We start from the raw sequence: 21,068 nt of genomic DNA, 5'->3' as shown, positions 1-21,068 counted from the left end.
TTTCAGAGTTTTTAGAAACTTCAATGTTGTCAGATTAAGTATTGGTAATGGATTGAGAAATACGTTGCACTAACCGATATCAATATCAGACTAGTCTCCTGTCTTTTTACACTGTTTATTCCATTCAAAATATCATGTCTCTCTCCCTCATCAGATATCAGAGAACTTCTTATTCGACCTGAACTCGGAGCAGACTAAAGGGATGCTGCGCTCCCATAACCAGACAGCAGCCATCTCCACCCTGGCCCGCTCAGCCATCTTCTCCATCACATACCCCTCCCAGGACGTCTTCCTCGTCATACAGGTCAGCGTCACGCACATTTCTAGAGTTGCAAAATTCCCTAAATGTAAAAAAAAACAAAAAAACAATAATAATCAGAAGGGAATAAGATCATCCGACAGGGATTTCTGAAAAACCAGGGAATTTTTGCAATGTAAACTTAATCACTTCCTGTACATTGGATCTGCCGATCTGTATGTGAGTAGTGACTGATAACTTCCTTCATGTGTGTTGGCTGTCACCAGCTGGAGAAGGTGTTGCAGCAGGGAGATATAGGAGAGTGTGCAGAGCCCTACGTGGTCTTCAAAGAGTCCGACACAGCCAAGGTAAGAGCGTTCTTAAAAAAAAAAACATTCAAATAAGCAACAGACTCAAAGTGATGGTAATCTTTTCATAGATTAGGTAAGTTATGATGTTTATGGGTAGATTCAGTGGTGTAGTTCACCGAACAGATGGAGAAAATGTATTGATTGTCTCACCTTCCATATATAGAACAAAGAGAAGTTGGACAAGTTGCGGAGCCAGTCGGAGCAGTTCTGCACACGTCTGGGTCGGTACCGAATGCCCTTCGCCTGGACAGCCATCCACCTGATGAACATTGTGAACAGCGCTGGTAGCCTGGAGAGAGAGACTGAGCTAGAGATGGGACTTCCAGGTCAGAACGCTTGGGGATCAATAAAGTTGTACAGAGTTGAATTGATTACCACAGAGGATGGCCAGTTCTTCCTGGATGTCAGTGTCAGCTGAGAACAGAACAGGGCCGTGCAGTTTGTCTATATGAGTCATCGGGTGGACATTAGTCATACTGGGGGTAAGGTTGCTGATGGAGAGGTTTCATACTGGGGGAGGGGACTCAGGGAACACATCTAGGCCGCTTTTCATCAATTGTTAACTTTTATTATCATATGAAATTAAACATATCATTGAATATAGAGTGTAGAGGCTGGTCTATATGATTACCTTTGACCTTGTGATGTAATGATGATTCTGTAACTCTGACGACCCTGGCTGTGGCTTTCTGTTGCCCCCCCAGAGAGGAAAGGGTCATGGTCAGAGAGGAGGAACTCAAGCATTGCGGGCCGGCGCTCCCTGGAGAGGACCACCAGTGGAGACGAGTCGTGTAGCCTGAGCAGCTTCAGGCCTGCTACCCTCACCGTCACCAACTTCTTTAAACAGGAGGGGGACAGGTTGAGTGATGAGGACCTGTATAAGTTTTTAGCTGACATGAGGAGGCCGTCTTCTGTACTGAGGAGACTGAGACCCATCACAGGTACAGTAACACCACCACCATCAGCACTACTCACTGCGTCAATAAACACAATCTTTTGAATTAAATCACCATATCAATCCATTAACTAGAAAAGGACCTTTACTGAAGTAAATGTGGTGTGCTTGCTAGTCTAGAGGTATTTATGGTTGTGAAATAGTATTACTCGTGGTAGTGACAGCAGTAGTAATGGTAGTATCGATGTCACTTGTTAAATAGACTTCAATCAGTGTAGATGAAGAGGAGGAATGTTTTTTTAAGCCTTGAGACAATTGAGACATGGATTGTGTGCCATTGAGGGTGAATGTGCAAGACAAAAGATGAAGTGCCTTTGAACGTGGGTATGGTAGTAAGTGCCAGGCGCACCGGTTTGAGTGTGTCAAGAACTGAAATGCTGCTGGGTTTTTCACGCTCAACAGTATCCAGTGTGTATCAAGAATGTTCCACCACCCAAAGGACATCCAGTCAACTTGACACAACTGTGGGAAGCATTGGAGTCAACATGGGCCAGCATCCCCTCGAACCCACTACCCTGGCGTTACAAGCGTCATGCTCTACCAAATGAGCTACAACCAGTTTAAAAGCTGTGGCAAATCCAAATACTTCCCCTTCAAGCCTATGGAGAATTTATTTACATTTACAAATGGCACAGTTCTAAGCAATGTTGTATCTTTCCCATTTCATGCCAACCCGTGTCTATTTTATATAGAGGGTTTCTTACTGATCATAGCATGTTTGTGTTGGAGACCGATATGAAAACCCACTGCTGTGGCCTTGGACTGTTTCATGGAAATGTTGAAAATGGATCTTCTTGTAATTCTGGCTTCTCAAACCAACACAGACATTTTAGATAATAGATACTTAGTTTTTAAAAATTGTGCCAGACTCTGATGTGTCTGAATGGATCCAATGTTTTCAGAGCTGGTAGAGGTCGGGGTGTAGCCATATTCATAAAGAACGTCTTGAAATTTGCTGTGTGTATTACCACCTCTGTCCCCAAACGATTTAATGTCTTGTCCTAAATATGGGCCTTGGTAATAATTCCCAACTAACGTTAGTGAGAGTTTATCGCCCTCCCAATTGCTCTTAGCAAATTATCTGTCTTGCTGTCTAACTGCTAATCTGAATTATTAATATTGGGTGATCTTAACCTGGATTGGTTGATGCCGGTATCAGATGGACTGAAAGATATTTGTACTGTGCTAAACTTAACTGATAACTAAACCAACCCGCCCCAACTTAAAACACCTTGAAAAATCTACTATTTTAGATATCATTCTGACCAACACCCTTTGTAAGTATACAGCCAATGGAATTTTTGCTAACGAGCTCAGTGACCGTTGTCCCATTGCCTGCATGTGACATATCAAGCTACTTAAATAACGTTCACGCATTATTACAAAGCTACATTTTAGAACTTTCACTTATCAACATTTCCTGTATGTCCTGGACGTTGTATGATTGGGTGGGTGGGTCCTCTCTCTGATTCAGATCCGGCCCTTAAATGTTTTATCTCTCTGTTTAACTCTGTTGCAGATAAGCATGCCCCATATACACTGCTCAAAAAAATAAAGGGAACACTTAAACAACACAATGTAACACCAAGTCAATCACACTTCTGTGGAATCAAACTGTCCACTTAGGAAGCAACACTGATTGACAATACATTTCACATGCCGTTGTGCAAATGGGATAGACAACAGGTGGAAATTATAGGCAATTAGCAAGACACGGAGTGGTTCTGCAGGTGGTGACCACAGACCACTTCTCAGTTCTTATGCTTCCTGGCTGATGTTTTGGTCACTTTTGAATGCTGCCGGTGCTTTCACTCTAGTGGTAGCATGAGACGGAGTCTACAACCCACACAAGTGGCTCAGGTAGTGCAGCTCATCCAGGATGGCACATCAATGCGAGCTGTGGCAAGAAGGTTTGCTGTGTCTGTCAGCGTAGTGTCCAGAGCATGGAGGCGCTACCAGGAGACAGGCCAGTACATCAGGAGACGTGGAGGAGGCCGTAGGAGGGCAACAATCCAGCAGCAGGACCGCTACCTCCGCCTTTGTGCAAGGAGGAGCAGGAGGAGCACTGCCAGAGCCCTGCAAAATGACCTCCAGCAGGCCACAAATGTGCATGTGTCTGCTCAAACGGTCAGAAACAGACTCCATGAGGGTGGTATGAGGGCCCGACGTCCACAGGTGGGTGTTGTGCTTACAGACCAACACTGTGCAGGACGTTTGGCATTTGCCAGAGAACACCAAGATTGGCAAATTCGCCACTGGCTCCCTGTGCTCTTCACAGATGAAAGCAGGTTCACACTGAGCACATGTGACAGAGTCTGGAGACGCCGTGGAGAACGTTCTGCTGCATGCAACATCCTCCAGCATGACCGGTTTGGCGGTGGGTCAGTCATGGTGTGCGGTGGCATTTCTTTGGGGGTCCGCACAGCCCTCCATGTGCTCGCCAGAGGTAGCCTGACTGCCATTAGGTACCGAGATGAGATCCTCAGACCCCTTGTGAGACCATATGCTGGTGGGGTTGGCCCTGGGTTCCTCCTAATGCAAGACAATGCTAGACCTCATGTGGCTGGAGTGTGTCAGCAGTTCCTGCAAGAGGAAGGCATTGATGCTATGGACTGGCCCGCCCGTTCCCCAGACCTGAATCCAATTGAGCACATCTGGGACATCATGTCTCGCTCCATCCACCAACGCCGCGTTGCACCACAGACTGTCCAGGAGTTGGCGGATGCTTTAGTCCAGGTCTGGGAGGAGATCCCTCAGGAGACCATCCGCCACCTCATCAGGAGCATGCCCAGGCGTTGTAGGGAGATCATACAGGCACGTGGAGGCCACACACACTACTGAGCCTCATTTTGACTTGTTTTAAGGACATTACGTCAAAGTTGGATCAGCCTGTAGTGTGGTTTACCACTTTAATTTTGAGTGTGACTCCAAATCCAGACCTCCATGGGTTGATAAATTGGATTTCCATTGATTATTTTTGTGATTTTGTTGTCAGCACATTCAACTATGTAAAGAAAAAAGTTTTTAATAAGAATATTTCATTCATTCAGATCTAGGATGTGTTATTTTAGTGTTCCCTTTATTTTTTTGAGCAGTGTACATGATTAAGGGTAAAGTAAAGATCTAACCCATGGTTCATGTATGAATTGTCCCCAAAAAAATTGAGATTGGGTGGTCTCCAGATGTTCATAGTTTCTGTACCGTAGCGGGGTATATGGCATGACCGGAAGTGCACACAAGGTGTCGCAATTTTAACAACAAAGAAAAATAGAAACAATATTTATTTTATTACATTTTTACTTACAAAGTAATTTATGCAACAGGGATCTTGATGCAGGAGGTGATTGAATGTCTCTGCTGTAACCAAGAAGCTTGATCTTGACATCTAGCCACTTAGCTAGCAAGTTAGCAAACCAAATGCATAGCTAGAGCTGAATTTAATTTGACACATCTTAGATTTCTTATTGTTATACTTAGTTAGTTATAAGCAGTAGTGTCGCATGCACCCCCCAAAACAATATTAATTATTTGTAGTGGTGAGAATCCAACAAAATGTCACGTAGGGCCCCCAAAAGTCTAGTGCCGGCTTTGTATGGATGTGGGTACGCTGACCCGCGTGCCACTGTGGCCCATCATGATGAGTTCAGGTTTTGTGTGGCCCCCACCCCCATCAAGGGGCGGCAGGGTAGCCTAGTGGTTAGAGCGTTGGGCCAGTAACCGAAAGGTTGCTAGATCGAATCCTCGAGCTGACAAGGTAAAAATCTGTCGTTCTGCCCCTGAACAAGGCCGTTAACCCACTGTTCCTAGTCCGTCATTGTAAATAATAATTTGTTCTTAATTTACTTGCCTAGTTAAATAAAGGTAAAAAAATAACTAATAATAATTCTAAGTTACACATCCCTGCTCTAGAGGGAGTCCTTTATTCACCTCTAAACAGATAGCAAATCCACAATTGCTAATTCACTTGATAATTTGTTACTGTAGCTTTCTGCCCCCCTCATTGTAGAACCATTTTTTGTTATTTAAATACATTTTAAAACCAAGGCATGAGGTCGAATTAATTATACTTAGAGCTCCGAGACAGGATTGTGTCGAGGCACAGATCTGGGGAAGGGTACCAAAAAATGTCTGCAGCATTGAAGGTCCCCAATAACACACATACAATTTGACTATTGAATGTTCTAATAGGTACTTTAGTATTGCCGGCCTAATCTAGGGAGTTGATAGGCTTGAAGTCATAAACAGCGCAATGCTTGAAGCATTGCGAAGAGCTGCTGGCAAACGCAGTAAAGTGCTGTTTGAATGAATGCTTACGAGCCTGCTGCTGCCTACCACCGCTCAGTCAGACTGCTCTATCAAATATCAAATCATAGACTTAATTATAATATAATAACACACAGACATACGAGCCTTAGGTCATTAATATGGTCAAATCCGGACACTATCATTTCGAAAACAAAATGTTTATTCATTCAGTGAAATACGGAACCATTCCGTAATTTATCTAACGGGTGGCATCCATAAGTCTAAATATTGCTGTTACATTGCACCTTCAATATTATGTCATAATTACATAAAATTCTAGCAAATTAGTTCGCAACGAGCCAGGCGGGCCGAACTCCTGCATATACCCTGACTCTGTTCCACAGGACGCAAGAGAAGTGACACAATTTTCCTAGTTAAAAGAAATTCATGTTAGCAGGCAATATTAACTAAATATGCCTAATTTTTCAGAATAAAAGCCTGAAACAATGTCTAAAGACTTCACATCTAGTGGAAGCCATAGGGAATGCAATCTGGGTCATGTCCCTTTATATGGTGGATAGGCTTTCAATGGAAAAACACCCATTTCAAAATAATGGCACTTCCTGGATGGATTTTCCTCAGGTTTTCGCCTGCCATATCAGTTCTGTTATACTCACAGACATTATTTTAACAGTTTGGAAACTTTAGAGTGTTTTCTATCCATATCTACCATATATGCATATCCTAGCTTCTGGGCCTGAGTAAAAGGCAGTTTACTTTGGGCACGATTTTCATCCGGATGTCAAAATACTGCCCCCTAGACCAAAGAGGTTAAAAGAAATTCATGCTAGCAGGCAATATTAACTAAATATGCAGGTTTAAAAGTATATAGTTGTGTATTGATTTTAAGAAAGAAATGTTTATGGTTAGGTACACATTGGTGCAACGACAGTGCTTTCTTCCGCGAATGCGCTTCTTAAATCACCCGTTTGGCGAGGTAGGCTGTGATTCAATGATAAATTAACAGGCACCGCATCGATTATATGCAACGCAGGACAAGCTAGATAAACTAGTAATATCATCAACCATGTGTAGTTAACTAGTGATTATGTTACGATTTATTTGTTTTTTATAAGATACGTTTAATGCTAGCTAGCACCTAACCTTGGCTTCTTGCTGCACTCCTTGCTGCACTCGCATAACAGGCAGTCTCCTCATGGAGTGCAATGTAATCGGCCATGATCGGTATCCAAAAATGCCGATTTACCGATTGTTATGAAAACTTGAAATCGTCCCTAATTAATCGGCCATTCCAATTAATCGGTCGACCTCTAGTTTTAACGCCCCACCCACGTTTGGAATCGTTTACAATCCTCATTACGTCTTGAATCGCTGGTGCCAATAGGGCCGTTTGGAACGCTGATAAGGAATGAATTCACTGAGTTGTTTTGGTTGATTGTAATCATTTATTTGTGTTGTAATGTATCTAGGAGTATTTTTTTGTTGCTGTTTTATTGCATTATAATGTTGAATTGTTTGTTCTCATTGCACCATTGAGAATGAGACACTGGTCTCAATTGAGTTCCCCTGAATAAATAGAAGTTAAATAAAAAAATACAAGTTATAATTGACATGGTATCAAAAAGCTGTATGCAACCTATTCCAGACTGCGCTTGAAATTTGGAATGGTGTTTCTATCTTAAACGGTGGAAGACTGGTTACGACCGGAATGTTTCCTGTCGAAGTCTATGGCCATTAAAATGCATTGGGATTCATGAAAATATGGTTGCAGTGTGAAAAGTGTAAGTAGTATCAAAAAGCATTCTGACCAGTGCCAATCTGCACATTTTTAAGTTATTTTGGTGTTGGTAGCTTTTACAGTTTTTACAGTTTTAGTGCTAGAGTTTCCAGCGCAATAATGATGATAATAATATTAACAGTTTTTAAAGTTGTTCTTTGCTTTCAGCAAGCACATCTAATTACTTACATCAGGCTTTTTCAAAGTCTGATACAGTGGGCCTCCCGTCAGAGAAAATCAAGAAAAATATATTCTATTAATTTCTCAAATACAGTAGTTTCAATAAAACTTTTGGAGAACAACTTTTATTTATGGACACTGTCCTGATTGAAGGCATTAATCCTGAGACCCCAGAAAAAACTAGCTTTTTATTTATCTGACTTTCCAGTCTTTATATTTAGCCTCACAATTAAGTGTTTTACCATTTTATTTTCAGGACAGCCAGGTCTACAAGCGGAACACAAAACAATTTGACATAAAAAGTTACATGAGTTTTATTGACAAATGTCAAATTATATGTTTTTCCAAAGCAAAAACCTGATAATGAATTTATGTGTACAGAAATGTTTACTTACAGATATTGTTTGCTCAGTGGAAATGAATATCCAACTAGTCAGTGACAACTATTTGGTGTTTGACAGCAACTATGTCAGCTTATTACAGTATTATAGACCCCTTTGGGATTTGCCCTTCTCTCACAAACACTGCTCTAGCTCAGCCCCCATTAATCACAGACTAATGGTTGTATCAATGGATGCAGAACAAATAGACAAATCCAATGGCACAACACAGAAGTCTGTGTTTTAAAGGGGTTAGAAGTCCAGAACACGCTGGCGTCACAGTGGGCTTGTAGGAGTTAAACCATGCTCTGCACAACTTAATGAACATGCAACTGACCTATTAAAACCGAAATCAATAAAAGTGCTTTCAGGATATCCAAGTAATTGATTATTTAATCTGAAAATAATATTTTGGTTTCTGTTACAAAGCATGTCTGGCATTTTTTAAATGCCGCTGCCCCTTTTAAGAGTTTGGTTGCGCAGTTGTGCCTAAACCATGCTACAAACTGGTTGTATATGCGTTTTTTTTATGATGCCATGTGCACAATTCTAGGAGTTGAGAAGTAAATGTGGTATCACTGGAAAGCTGGGACACCCTCTTTTAAAAAAAAATGTATCCATCAAATCTGCTTTAAAAGGTGTGTTTTCCCTGCGATGGTATTAGAGAAGAGAATACAGTTTGTCTTTCCTTTCACACCTCCACTAAAACTCTCTGGCGCCCCACACTTTGAAAACCTCTGACTTACATATAACTTCTAGTGAGAGAGCACCACTGCCATATCAGTCCATTAGGCTTAGATATTCGTTGAGGTCTAGAGCTCTGTGTGTGATGTTGTTTACCCTGTCTTGTTCCCTCCAGCCCAGCTGAAGATTGACATCTCGCCGGCCCCAGAGAACCCCCACTACTGCTTGACCCCTGACCTCCAGCAGGTCAAGCCCTACCCAGACAGCAGGGTCCGCCCCACCAGGGAGATACTGGAGTTCCCACCCAAGGACGTCTACGTACCAAACACCACCTACAGGTAATGAAACAATACCACTTACTGTACATTACTTAGCTAGCATTACCCAACACCACCTACAGGTAATGAAACAATACCACTTACTGTACATTACTTAGCTAGCATTACCCAACACCACCTACAGGTAATGAAACAATACCACTTACTGTACATTACTTAGCTAGCATTACCCAACACCACCTACAGGTAATGAAACAATACCACTTACTGTACATTACTTAGCTAGCATTACCCAACACCACCTACAGGTAATGAAACAATACCACTTACTGTACATTACTTAGCTAGCATTACCTAACACCAACTACAGGTAATGAAACAATACCACTTACTGTACATTACTTAGCTAGCATTACCCAACACCACCTACAGGTAATGAAACAATACCACTTACTGTACATTACTTAGCTAGCATTACCCAACACCACCTACAGGTAATGAAACAATACCACTTACAGTGCATTCGGAAAGTATTTATTTTCAACTTTCTTCTACATTTTGTTACGTTATAGCCTTATTCTAAAATGGATTAACAAAATGTTTTTGCTCGTTACTCTCCACACAATACCCCGTAATGACAAAGCAAAAAACGGGTATTTAAAATGAAAAACAAACTTTATTTACATAATGAATACTTATGTAAATGTTATTTCATTTTTTTTATTTATTTTTTTAATACATTTTGAAAAAATTCTTTACCTGTTTTTGCTTTGACATTATGGTGTAGTGTGTCTGTGTGTAGATGAGTAAAAAAACAACAATTTGATCAATTTTAGAATACGGCTGTAACGTAACATGTGGAAAAAGTGAAGGGGTCTGAATACTCTTCGAATGCACTGTACATTACTTAGCCTTACCCAACACCAGCTACGTGTAATGATACACTCTACCAACCAGCAGGCAACATAACAAGATGACATGCATGGATATTTATTTAACCTTTATTTTAGCAGGGAAATCCCATTGAGACCAAGGCCTCTCTTTCAAGAGAGCCCTGCATACAAATACAGCATTTTACAAATGCAATGCAATAAAAACATACAGTACTTGCAAGCAATTCATGAAAAGCAATCACATTCCTCAACAGTTCAACGGGACTTATAGAGCTTGCCATCCCTGTGATCGGGTCTGGTAAGTCTGTAGTTTAAAAATGAAGTAAGGTACGGCGGAAGTTTGTGCTAGAGGGCTTGAATTTGTAATCCAATACCATCCTTAAACTTACAATCTAATACCACCAACAGGGCATTCCTGACACGTTGATGTCATTCCTAGTCGTCAAGGGGAATGTGACACACATGAAGTCCTTCCTGTTTTTGAGACTGTGTATTTCCATCTAACTGTTCTGATCAAACACACTGGAGCCTGGAGGACACAGACGAACCAAACGGTCTTTCTCCCTTCCACTCTGTGTCTCGCTTTCATCTGACCCATGGGGGTAACACTACTGTAACAGAGCAGCACAACCCACAAGGCCACCTACAGGCCTTCCTGTTGATATTAAGCTTTCCTCCTAGCCATGGCGCATCGGGTTCAACATGTAACAATCTGTAACAGCACCCCATGTCCCGTGTGACTGCCAGATCGACTGACTAACTGCACACAGCCTTGTGTTGAGTGACCTTCTGAGCCCTGCTGCTATTTTAGTCAAGGTCAGAGAGTGAGGGAGAGGGGACTTTTATCAGACGCTGTGTTGACATGGCGAGAGAGAAAGAGGGAGATGAAGGGAGGGAGAGAGGGCTCTTATCAGACACTGTGGTGGCATGGAGGGAATGAGAGAGGGAGAGAGAGAAAGAAGGAAAGAAAGAGCGAGAGGACCCTTATCACAGGTTGTGTTGACATGGCCACTTCAGGCTGCCCTGAGGCCTTGTTTGGCTCCTGATAGCAGTCAGGGCCTTCCTAGATTGAGCTCCTGCCAGCTTTAGTATCTCTTCTTTAGTTGCTCTGCATACTTCCTGGTTAAGGAGATTGATGTGGTACAAACTATTACATTACTAGGAGGGATATATCATAAACCCTTAAAGTTCCAGAATGGTTTGGTAATGGCAGCCATTTTGGTCAGGGAGAAATCCAAACCATTCTAATTGGAATAAATGGCAGTAGAGGCATACTGTAGGTGATGCATTTCCTGCTTTTACGTATGCAGGAAAATAAAAGTAAAATGGGAGATATCAGAAATCCTGTCATTAGGGATGCACAATATTTTTTATTTTACCTTTATTTAACCTACTGAAACAGATTATATTGTTTTGCTATGTTTTTGGGGAAGAACATTGTTTGCATCCATAAGCTAGCTAGCTTTTTTTATGACCTCCTGCACTGTAGGAGCGCGAGACAACGTTACCAGCATCATAGCATACGTATCGATGAATTGTTGTGACATATGAAATACGAGTGATAGTGTAGTCAATGTGTAATAACTACGTAAAAACATTTATGAATGCGTTAAATTATGTGACGTGCAGTCATATTCGGGTCCTGATTGGTCAACAAGCTTATTTGACACGTCAAATAGTATCTTTTTTGACACGCAAAGACCCAAACAACGTTCCATAGAAATCCTGGTTGAGAATGAAACGACTTAATGAAACAGCACAGCAAGTAAGTGAAAGAAATAGGTCTTGATTATATTTTACTGGTGATGGGGACATGCCTAAATGCCAACAAAATAACTTTTGTGTGTGTGTAACCTTTATTTAACTAGGCAAGTCAGTTAAGAACACATTCTTATTTACAATGACGGCCTACAATGCTGGGCCAATTGTGTGCCACCCTATGGGACTCCCAATCACGGCCAGATGTGATACAGCCTGGATTCGAACCAGGAACCGTAGGGACGCCTCTTGCACTGAGATGCAGTGCCTTAGACCGCTGTGTGTGTGTGCGAACTATTTAACTGTACTAGAATGCTTAAAAGGCTGCTAAAATTTTAAATATCGGTAATCGGTATCAGGTTTTTTTTTTACAAGGAAGATATCGGTATTGGCCAAAAATGTAATTTCGGTACATCACTACATGTTATTGTCAACCTAAAATATTGTCATGTGATTCGTTCCACAAAAAGTCCCTTTTCCATCCCAAGTTGAAGTTGTGCACCAATATATATTTTTTTATTTTGTTAAATGAAGTGCCCTTTAATGTAGACCACATGGAGAATTTAATAAGTTTGTTTTTTAATATGAAAAAGGTTTGCCAAAGTGCAAAATATTATCTTCTAGGAAGCTTTCAACCCACTTACTCCAAAAAATGTTGGTTTTACCATCACTGTAAAGCCCTAGTTATTTTGTTGCTTTGACAGTAATTTCTGAAGATTATGATTTATTTCATATGATTAGTGATTCATTTAGGTTCTACCCTTTTTGGCAATTTTCTGGGGTTTTGTGGTTGAAAACTGAGCCGGTCGAGCAGAACACGTCATCCCTCTTACCCAAAGATATATGGGTTAGAAATCTTTTAGCAATTACTTTTTGTGACGCTTGCATTCAATTGCCACTCCCTGTTGCACACAACAAGCTTCCATTCCCCCTGTCACACAGGGATTTATGACTGATATAAGATGAAATCGTCAACCCTGTTACTTTAAATGGGCACCTACTATAGTTACCTCCTGAGATGGGGAAATATGTCAACGGACCATGTCTCCATTTTTGTTTTCTTGGAAAGCTATGAGTGATATTACAATATCAGTACTTGCATTTCCAACTTGTCTAAGTCCTATCATCAACTTATTTCAGCCACTGTGTGGCTGTGGATTGACTGCATTGTTTGTATGGAATGTTGTCGTATTGGCAGTTTAATTTGAAGAACTACTGCAATCATTCCATTAAACCTGTCTGTTTAGCTAGCTAACAAACGCACAGTGCAGATAATCTTCAAATGAATCGTCTTTAACGATCTTATCACAGCACTGGCTGACCATGGTTGACCAACTCACCATTGCTTACAATTTATACTGTCATAAGAAGGTTCATGTCCATTCTAGTATTCTAATTCTACGGTAGAAAACGCTGTGAGCTCTGAAGTTTATTTACCTATGTACATTTACATGTTGATTGGATAAGCGGTACAGTACATCTGGGCACGGTAGCAAATGCCATTTATTCACTGTAGTTTGAGTGTACTGTGTATTGGCCTCTCACTTGCATAAGATAGTTAATGCAAATAATGTTTCAGGATTGTTGTCAGCATTGCGGGCTGATCGGACTGAACTGTTGAGTTTATAGGCCAGGGGTGTGATGACCTGTGGTTGATAAAGCATTGGCTAAACCTGCTTAGATGGCATTAGATCATTAGCCCAGTTTGTTGGTTTTTCCTTGGCAAAGAATACAAAGGACAGCGGTATATTTGTTTTGAGTATGATGGTTTTATTTGTCATTATAAATATACAGTAGTTTACCAGAGTCTCTCTGATAAGGTGGAAGTAATAGTGCTGAGCGATTAGTGTTTTTGGGGGGGATTTTTATTTTGGTAAAATACTTTTTTTTACATTAAATGATTACCTTAAAATGATTTTAGAGCTTTTTAATAAATATTCCAAAGCCAAATATTGAGAACATCCAATTGCCAAAACATTGAAAACATTCTAACAGTCTTATTACTTTTTATTCTATTTAATTTGTTAGTCATCTCATCTCTGCTCAGGCAGTAGCAGCCAGCCAGACAACCATCTGACGTTCTCTCCAACTAGTTATCCTATTTAGCTAAGCTAGTAGCTAGCTGCCTATGCTGTATGAAAAAAATCACTTTCAAGACTGCTAATTACCAAATACTACAACTGTCAATCGGGTAGAGCTACCTCTCAAACTGTCTCTATCCCTTTTGTCAGTTTTGTGTACATAACTCTCTCATGCATATGGCCCGGGAGTAACGTATGGAAGGCAGTACAGGCGCAATGGATTATGGGCATTGTAGTTAATTACCACTTATGCGCTGAACTAGGTTAAATATTATTCTATTGAAAAACTTTCTTTAGCATTTCAGTTCATTCTTGATCTGTTTTCTCTCTTGCTTGTTTTTATTTCTCTAGAGGAACGGCGCGTTGAACTGACAAAAATGAAATGGAATTCAAGTAATTGAACCAACGTCGGTCAATTAGTTTAATAATGGGGGGAAAAAACTAAATTGAATTTAATCGCTCAGCAATAATTAGTAAGAAACATAAAATATGTACAGTAAGTAGCAGCCGTTTTAAATGCAGCAGAAAGATAAGAGTTGGCAGGAGACGAGTCAATATGACCAATGTAAATGACCTGACGTTAACTAACCCGGCAGCACATTTAATAGAACATTATCAAAATGGTTTTAAATACAGTATAAAGTTTTAAAAAAGATGGTGAAAACACTAAGCTCATATACATTTGAAGATCTATGCATCATGTTGATATTTTGTCTACTTACGTGTGAATATTTGGTACATTCAGCAACAGCCACCAAATGTGCAGAAATACAATATAGAGTGATCAATCAGTAGATAAGGATTATGCCTTTGTCACATGCAGTTCATTCATTTAACACATAATGACTAGTAACTTATCTAAAACAGTGTTCTGTCGGTTACATAATTACTTAATTGATTATTTTTTTTTTCCCACCCATTGAAGGTAGCCTAGCTTCTCAGTGCTGGGATGTGTTGCAGACCAGGACAGACAGTGTTGAATCATCGGACATTCCATCCAAACCAAAACTTGGCTCTTATAAAACCGATTACCCCTCCCAGTTGTTACCCAACTCTCTATGTGTTTCTGGAACAATTTGTGAGGTCATTGACCGGCTGACTGCTATTGCCTCATTCTGACGAATCAGCTTATTTTCTGTCATACAAATTTGTTGGCTGGCTGTTATTGGCGGCTGATTTTTTTTTCTACTGTCAGCAACTGCTCTATCTTTTGCTACCATGCCAACAATGTGTAATGTGAGGGTGGGTAAGTGGAAGGTTACGGCGAGAGGGGGTGTATTTGTTGTTGCCATACCAACGAGGTGTAATGTAGTTGGGGACGAGGTTAAGGGGGGCTTGAGGTGAGGGGGGCGGGTGAGACGGGTCGTATGGAGATCTTGGTGGTCTTGAGGGAGTAGGAGGTCCCCATAGGTTTCCACTGGATTCCTTTCCTCCTCATGGAACGACCCTTTGACCTCAGCCACATGTACCTGCCGTTCAGGTTGGTGTCACCACAGGCATTGAACCACCAGCCACCTGCCAGAAATGGGTTAAATTATATAACAAGTCTAGAACCCATAGTCAATCTCTGTGCTGCCTGCTTGGAAATGTCTTTAACAGGTGTATGGTACCAGACAGTGCTGTGAACCTGTACCAAGTGTGTAGTCAGTACCTGTAGTTGCATCAGGTGTGTGGTCTATACATACCTGTGTAGTTTTTGGCACAGTTGGAGTCCTGGTGGTTGTCGTTGTCTCTGTCCTTGGTTGAGAACATCATGCCACTGTGGTTGCCCATGGCGTCGGGAAGATCACCAGACAGGTGGGTGAGGTGGAGGGTGTAGTGGGCCTGGGGTCCCTCCAGGGTGAACTGGTACTCTACAGACCTCCTCTCCTCCTTCCAGTCCTCCAGCTCAATACGCAGGATAGATTCACCCTGACTAGCAAGGCTGTGGATCTTCCTCAGGCCCAGCCAGAACTCTCCTACAATAACACCGATAACACACACAAATGTCATTGAATGGCCATAGAGCTACAACACACAGATAAAACACGCATTCTGTCAGAACTGTCCTATGATAACACAGAGAACAAACACATTCTGTTAGAACACTTCTATAGTAACACAGATCACACACAAATGTCAGAACTCTACTTTAACAGATCACAAACACATACAATGCCATCAAATGGCCATAAAGCTAGTTCAGATTCTATACTGTAGGCCTAGCTACTTTGTTTTGTTCTGTATGCCATGCCCATGACTCATGTGTTAAATAGTGTAGGGCAAGTTCTGACACTCAATACTATTTTCCCTAGCCGCTGGCTGCATACTGTAGTCATGGGTGTGATGACATAATTACGCTCGTAGCAGCGAAGGAAACTGACACGGAACAATTCATAGCTTAAAGGACCTGTGGCATTGTTGGAATGCAGTAGGACTATATGCCTATGAGCTGGGGTCCAAGCCTGGCTGAAGTTAAGTGCAGCTATCGCTTTGTCTAGTCAGACAATGGAGGAAGTCAATCTGTCAAAGGGTGCCTGATAAGCTAATTTACAATAGCTGTTTCCTGTCCGCTGTTCCTTCAGGAAGTATTTAAGAGTGGTGGAGTGTGGCTGTATTGGCTGTTTCCTGCTTTATGAATGCCTACAGGCCTTTTGTAGACTGGAATCAGGATATAAAGGCATAATCAGGTATGGGTGCTTGCAGTTGAGTTGAGCCATAAAGATATAATTTGTTTGTTTCGTTCTTTATGGATAGAGATGTATTGACTGTCTACTAGATCCCGACCGATATATTGGTTCAACGATATTATCGGCCGATATTGGCCTTTTATCGCTAGTCCAACGATAACCAACACACAATAAATAGGATGAAAAAAGGGAATCTAATGCTTATCTGAACCCTTGCGGCCATTCTCATGTCATTATTGTCACAATGTATTTAATCAACATTTGAAGCGTAGAGATTGGACAATTGCTCATTTGGATGGCAATTTATGAGAATTCAGTGGGGAAAATGACAATTTTTAATTTCCCCCGCAGTAAAACAGTATATTGGCAGATATATCGGTATCTGTACCTTTTCTCCCCCCAAAAATCGGAATCTGTATCGAACCCCAAAAAACATGTCGTGCTCTACTGTCCAAACCACTGACAAAATGTACCGATAGAAAGAAATAAGCCAAACTAACTTTCCAGATCCCCAAATCCGTTCTCGTACTTCTCCCATGCCTGGTCAAAATCCACAGACCCGTCCTCCCTGCTCTGGATGACTGTTGATCCTCCTTCTGTAGATGTGGGAGATGGGACATGTAGTCAATACATGGACAGAGAAACACAACAACAACGAAGTCCAGTTCCTTTCTCTAGACTGATTTATGGAAACTCGTAGGAAGCACTTATTTCCTTCTGATAGCCTGTATGACCCTGTTTCATTTTACATTTTAGTCATTTAGCAGATGCTCTTATCCAGAGCGACTTATAGTAGTGAATGCATACATTTCATACAATTTCATACATTTTTTTTCTGTGCTGGCCCCCTGTGGGAATCGAACCCACAACCCTGGCGTTGCAAACACCATGCTCTACCAACTGAGCTACAGGGAAGGCTAGGTTTCCTATAGACTCTATTCTGCTTGTCTGTTTTGTCTAGACCATTTCGATTTGTGTAAGAATATGTCAAAGATATATACACAACGCAGAGGACGAGAGGTCTAGAATTAACAATCAATGGAAATAGTTGTTTTTCAGTTCAACACCTGTCTAGAATCTGTTAGGATTGTCAGTCCTGAATTCATAGCTACGTGTGCTATGTTTTCATTGGTCTGAATCGTCTGTACATTGAGTCTGGAGCAGGATACTTGTTATTTGGTTGTACTGCAAGGACTTCTAATTGGTCAACCACAGGCTAGTGTGGGGGGGTTATAAATTACATCCTGTTGCTTTGTTCTGTGGAGAGAATCACTGAGGATGGGGGAGCATGAACATCTATCTACCTCCCCGCATGATTTGTTCTCTTTGGTGAATAAACCTATTTTCCTCCCCCTGATTTGCTTTGGGGGTTGTGTTTTTGAAGAGTAACATCAACTGCTAACGCTTGCATGTAGTGCAAAGAAATGGTTTGACACATTACTGTCACATAGTTGGTTGAGAATTTGAGACGGGATTGTGTCTTACCTGAGGTCAGTTCACAGTACACGTTGAAAGGCTCAGATAGGTTTGGCTTGACAGAGTACACCCCGCTGTTTCGCTCTCCTCTGTTGAACAGATCACTGCAGTCCATGGATAGGTCTGTGTCCGGAACAGTGGAGTTGCCTGTCAGGTATTCAAACATGTCTGGTGTCTCCGAGTTGGAATCCGCTGCTTTGTCAGTCGTGTCCTGGAAATTGTCAATGCTGATCTGGAATAGCAGGCAAAATTTAAAACGGTATGGTGTCTCCTTAACTGTTTTTAGTGGCCTTTTACATACACTGATTGAACAGGGATGAAAGAAATGGCCATTACCTTTGGTCTACTGTATACAATTCGATTATCTCTTTAAGCAACAGAGATGAGTACCTTTTCCTCCAGAGTCTTGATCTTAGTTTTTTGGTGGTTGAGCTGATCGTGCTGCTCCCTCACAGCTTTCAGCAGGTCCGTGATGGTCCTCTCCTGAACCTCAATCACATCCTGAAACAGACCAGTTAACACTGTCTCGTTAATGCTCACATTAAAATACATTTCCCAATGGCATAACTTGAAATTGAAATCATTAATAACTTAAACTTCTCAATGAATTCAGCAAAATAAAATTTGATGTAATATTCAGTAGGAATTGTATGTTGAATATGTGTGCCAGAAACACAATCTTATTCTAGAACAAAGACATTTCACATTGAAACAGAATAAGTCATAAATCTCAGTACTGATTTAATGAGTGAAGGTCAGCAGTGCACCTTGAGTGACTTGATCTCGTTGAGCTGCTCTGCGGGTATCATGCTCTCCGACAGTCCCTTCAGTTTCTCCTCCAGCCCTCCTACTTTACTCTGCAGCTGGCTCCTCTCTTGCAGGATACTGTTGATCTTGGAGTTGATCTCCAGAGACAGGTTCCGGATCTCCTCGTTGTTGGCCTTGAGGAATGTGGTGGTCTTCTTCAGCTCCTCCTCTTCCTCCTTTATCTCAGAGGTGACCACAGAGAGCTGGTAGAAAGAGCGGTCAAAGATGTTGAGTTTTTGAAAGATGTCGTTGATCTGGGCCTTGGTCTTGTGGACAAACTCCCTGAGGCTCTGACCCAGTTGGAGCAAGCCGTTGGCAAGGAGACGGACATCGTCCAGCATGGCAAAGCGGGACTTGGCCTCGGCTGGAGGCTCCGTCTGGGGCTGGAGTTGCGAGGGTACGGTGGGGTAGACCCTGGAGGTGTCCTGATGAGCTGCCTGAACTGTAGACACACCCAGCAGGAACAAGAGGCAGAAGAGCTTCATGGTCAAATCTCTCTCAGCAATCGTGGAATAGCAAGAAGTAGTCTCTCTCTCTGTTCTTCCTTCAGCTGCCCTACTTTCACTCTGTCTGTCTGTACACCTCTTACTCTCTCTTTCCCTCTACCTCTCTCTCTGTCACTCTGCTAGAAAGATGTGAGAGCAGCAGGCAGGCCTGTGTTATATACCCCAGTCCAGCAAGGGAAGGGTAGATTAGTTGATCATTAAGCCCTGTTATGCTTGAGCTACTGGGCCCCCTCAACCCCCTCCTTTCATAAACAAACAAATCACTGCAGTGAGCGAATAGCAAATACACCCCTTTAGCACGACAGCTCGCCCCCCCCCCCCCCCCCCGCTTAACCTCCCAAATCACCCACCACACCCCACCCAGCTTCCATCTGCAGTACCCTGCTTTAGCTGATCAGCAGAAAGCCAACAGTGGAAGGCCATCAGATGATGGCTCATTTGTCCCTATCAATCTCACCTTTATAGCAGCCACACCTCACCATGATTCATAATATGTCACACAATTGTTGTCTATGGGTTTGATTTAACGTCCTGCTGAATCAGCCCAGCATCACTCTCTCAGGTCCCTCTCGCTGGGTCTAGATGAGGTGTGCTGTATGTACTGAGAGAGGCAGGTGGATGTCATCAATGCTATGGTATTTGCTGTAGTTTGCATTGGGTGAGAATAATGTCCTAAATGTAGACGACTGTGAACTCATTTTGGTTTTGTTTGATCGTACTATTCTGATTTAATGTAGTCTAGTCTTTCTGATCAATCTAAAGATCTATTTTAATTAATCACTTTTAATCGGAATTCCTACTCAGTGGTTTGATCTCGGCTTGTCGTTTCATATCCACTATATCGTTACTGTACAATTCCAAGCTTCCACTAATGATGAATACGAAGGAATATGAAGCCTAAATTGTTGTTGCGTTCTGTTGCCATATTTGACTATTCTAGTTCTGCAATCTGACCGTGCTCTCTTTGAGCATCTTTTGTTGCTCCTACTTAGCCAAGATTATTTTAATGCTCCCAATAATCTGACTACTTTGAGATGTTGGTCAAACTGTCTCGACAGCATGTTTCAATGTGGTTCAGTGACTCTAAATCATATTAGTCCTACTCTACTATATGTTTTATTGGGTGTAGAGGTGGGTGGGTTGGGGCAGAGAGTTGGGGGGGGCCTCTAGGACTTTTTAGCAACTTTTGGCCTTTTTAGGTTGTTTATCCAACTGAAAAGCGGTGGCTCTACTTTATTTTTGGGGTCCCCAAAAGTTTCAAATAAAACACCAGTACATAATGAGGAAAGAGTGATGGACAGCAACTTCCCTTCAACAGAGGCACATTGTGGGGAGGTAGTTAGCGTCTCCTTTGTCAGAAGTTGCTTTAGCATTTGTTTCTTGTAAATGCATGACAAAACTCGCCATGCTGTTACAGACGCAGGTAACTAGTGCAGGGATGGGCAACTGGTGGCCCCCCTCGGATAAACCCCCCCCCCACTCCACCATTTTGAAATTTGTTTGTGCATCAGCAGTTTTTCTCTTATGTCAGTCACTGATAGTCAGTCAATTAGTCCATGCTAGCTGATTTATTTTAGATTACTAAGTTAGTTTAGCGGCCAGCTATCTAACTTGTTATCATGGCCGAATTACAGGCCCCATTGATTTTGTTAGTCAGTCAAATATCTTACTAAAAACTAACATTTCTCTCCGTCCCATGCCAAAATGTGTAGTACTTGGACCCGTGAGCAACTGTGGCAGCCCATGATG

At 41.8% G+C, this 21,068-nt stretch overlaps 2 protein-coding genes and 1 long non-coding RNA gene across 19 annotated transcripts in view; 1 reads left to right on the top strand and 2 right to left on the bottom strand.

The window, feature by feature from the left end:
• The window catches only part of LOC115192222 (dedicator of cytokinesis protein 7), a 101,562-nt gene that overhangs the window by 20,327 nt on the left and 60,167 nt on the right, over positions 1-21,068 (top strand). For all 17 annotated transcript variants that reach the window (XM_029750478.1, XM_029750489.1, XM_029750488.1 and 14 more), the window contains exons 9-13: positions 155-304; positions 526-606; positions 773-935; positions 1,314-1,550; positions 9,027-9,189. In XM_029750478.1, coding sequence (XP_029606338.1) covers positions 155-304; positions 526-606; positions 773-935; positions 1,314-1,550; positions 9,027-9,189 — 794 coding nt within the window. The remainder of the gene's footprint in view (positions 1-154; positions 305-525; positions 607-772; positions 936-1,313; positions 1,551-9,026; positions 9,190-21,068) is intronic.
• LOC115192226 (uncharacterized) lies at positions 239-9,084 on the bottom strand. The gene is made up of 3 exons (XR_003877900.1): positions 9,008-9,084; positions 458-1,446; positions 239-341 (listed from the first exon to the last, which is right to left on the bottom strand). It is a non-coding gene; the product is annotated as an uncharacterized LOC115192226 (long non-coding RNA).
• On the bottom strand, positions 13,530-19,432 carry LOC115192224 (angiopoietin-related protein 3). Its single transcript, XM_029750490.1, has 6 exons — positions 18,774-19,432; positions 18,397-18,507; positions 18,016-18,238; positions 17,031-17,126; positions 15,547-15,819; positions 13,530-15,376 (listed from the first exon to the last, which is right to left on the bottom strand). Exons 1-6 carry the CDS (start codon positions 19,296-19,298, stop codon positions 15,186-15,188), a joined length of 1,419 nt encoding a protein of 472 aa, XP_029606350.1. The 5' UTR covers positions 19,299-19,432; the 3' UTR covers positions 13,530-15,185.

This window comes from Salmo trutta, chromosome 4 (genome assembly GCF_901001165.1).
Source record: "Salmo trutta chromosome 4, fSalTru1.1, whole genome shotgun sequence".
NCBI lineage: Eukaryota > Metazoa > Chordata > Actinopteri > Salmoniformes > Salmonidae > Salmo > Salmo trutta.
The sequence above is the reverse complement of the archived record's forward strand: the minus strand, read 5'-3'. Positions and strand labels throughout refer to the sequence as shown.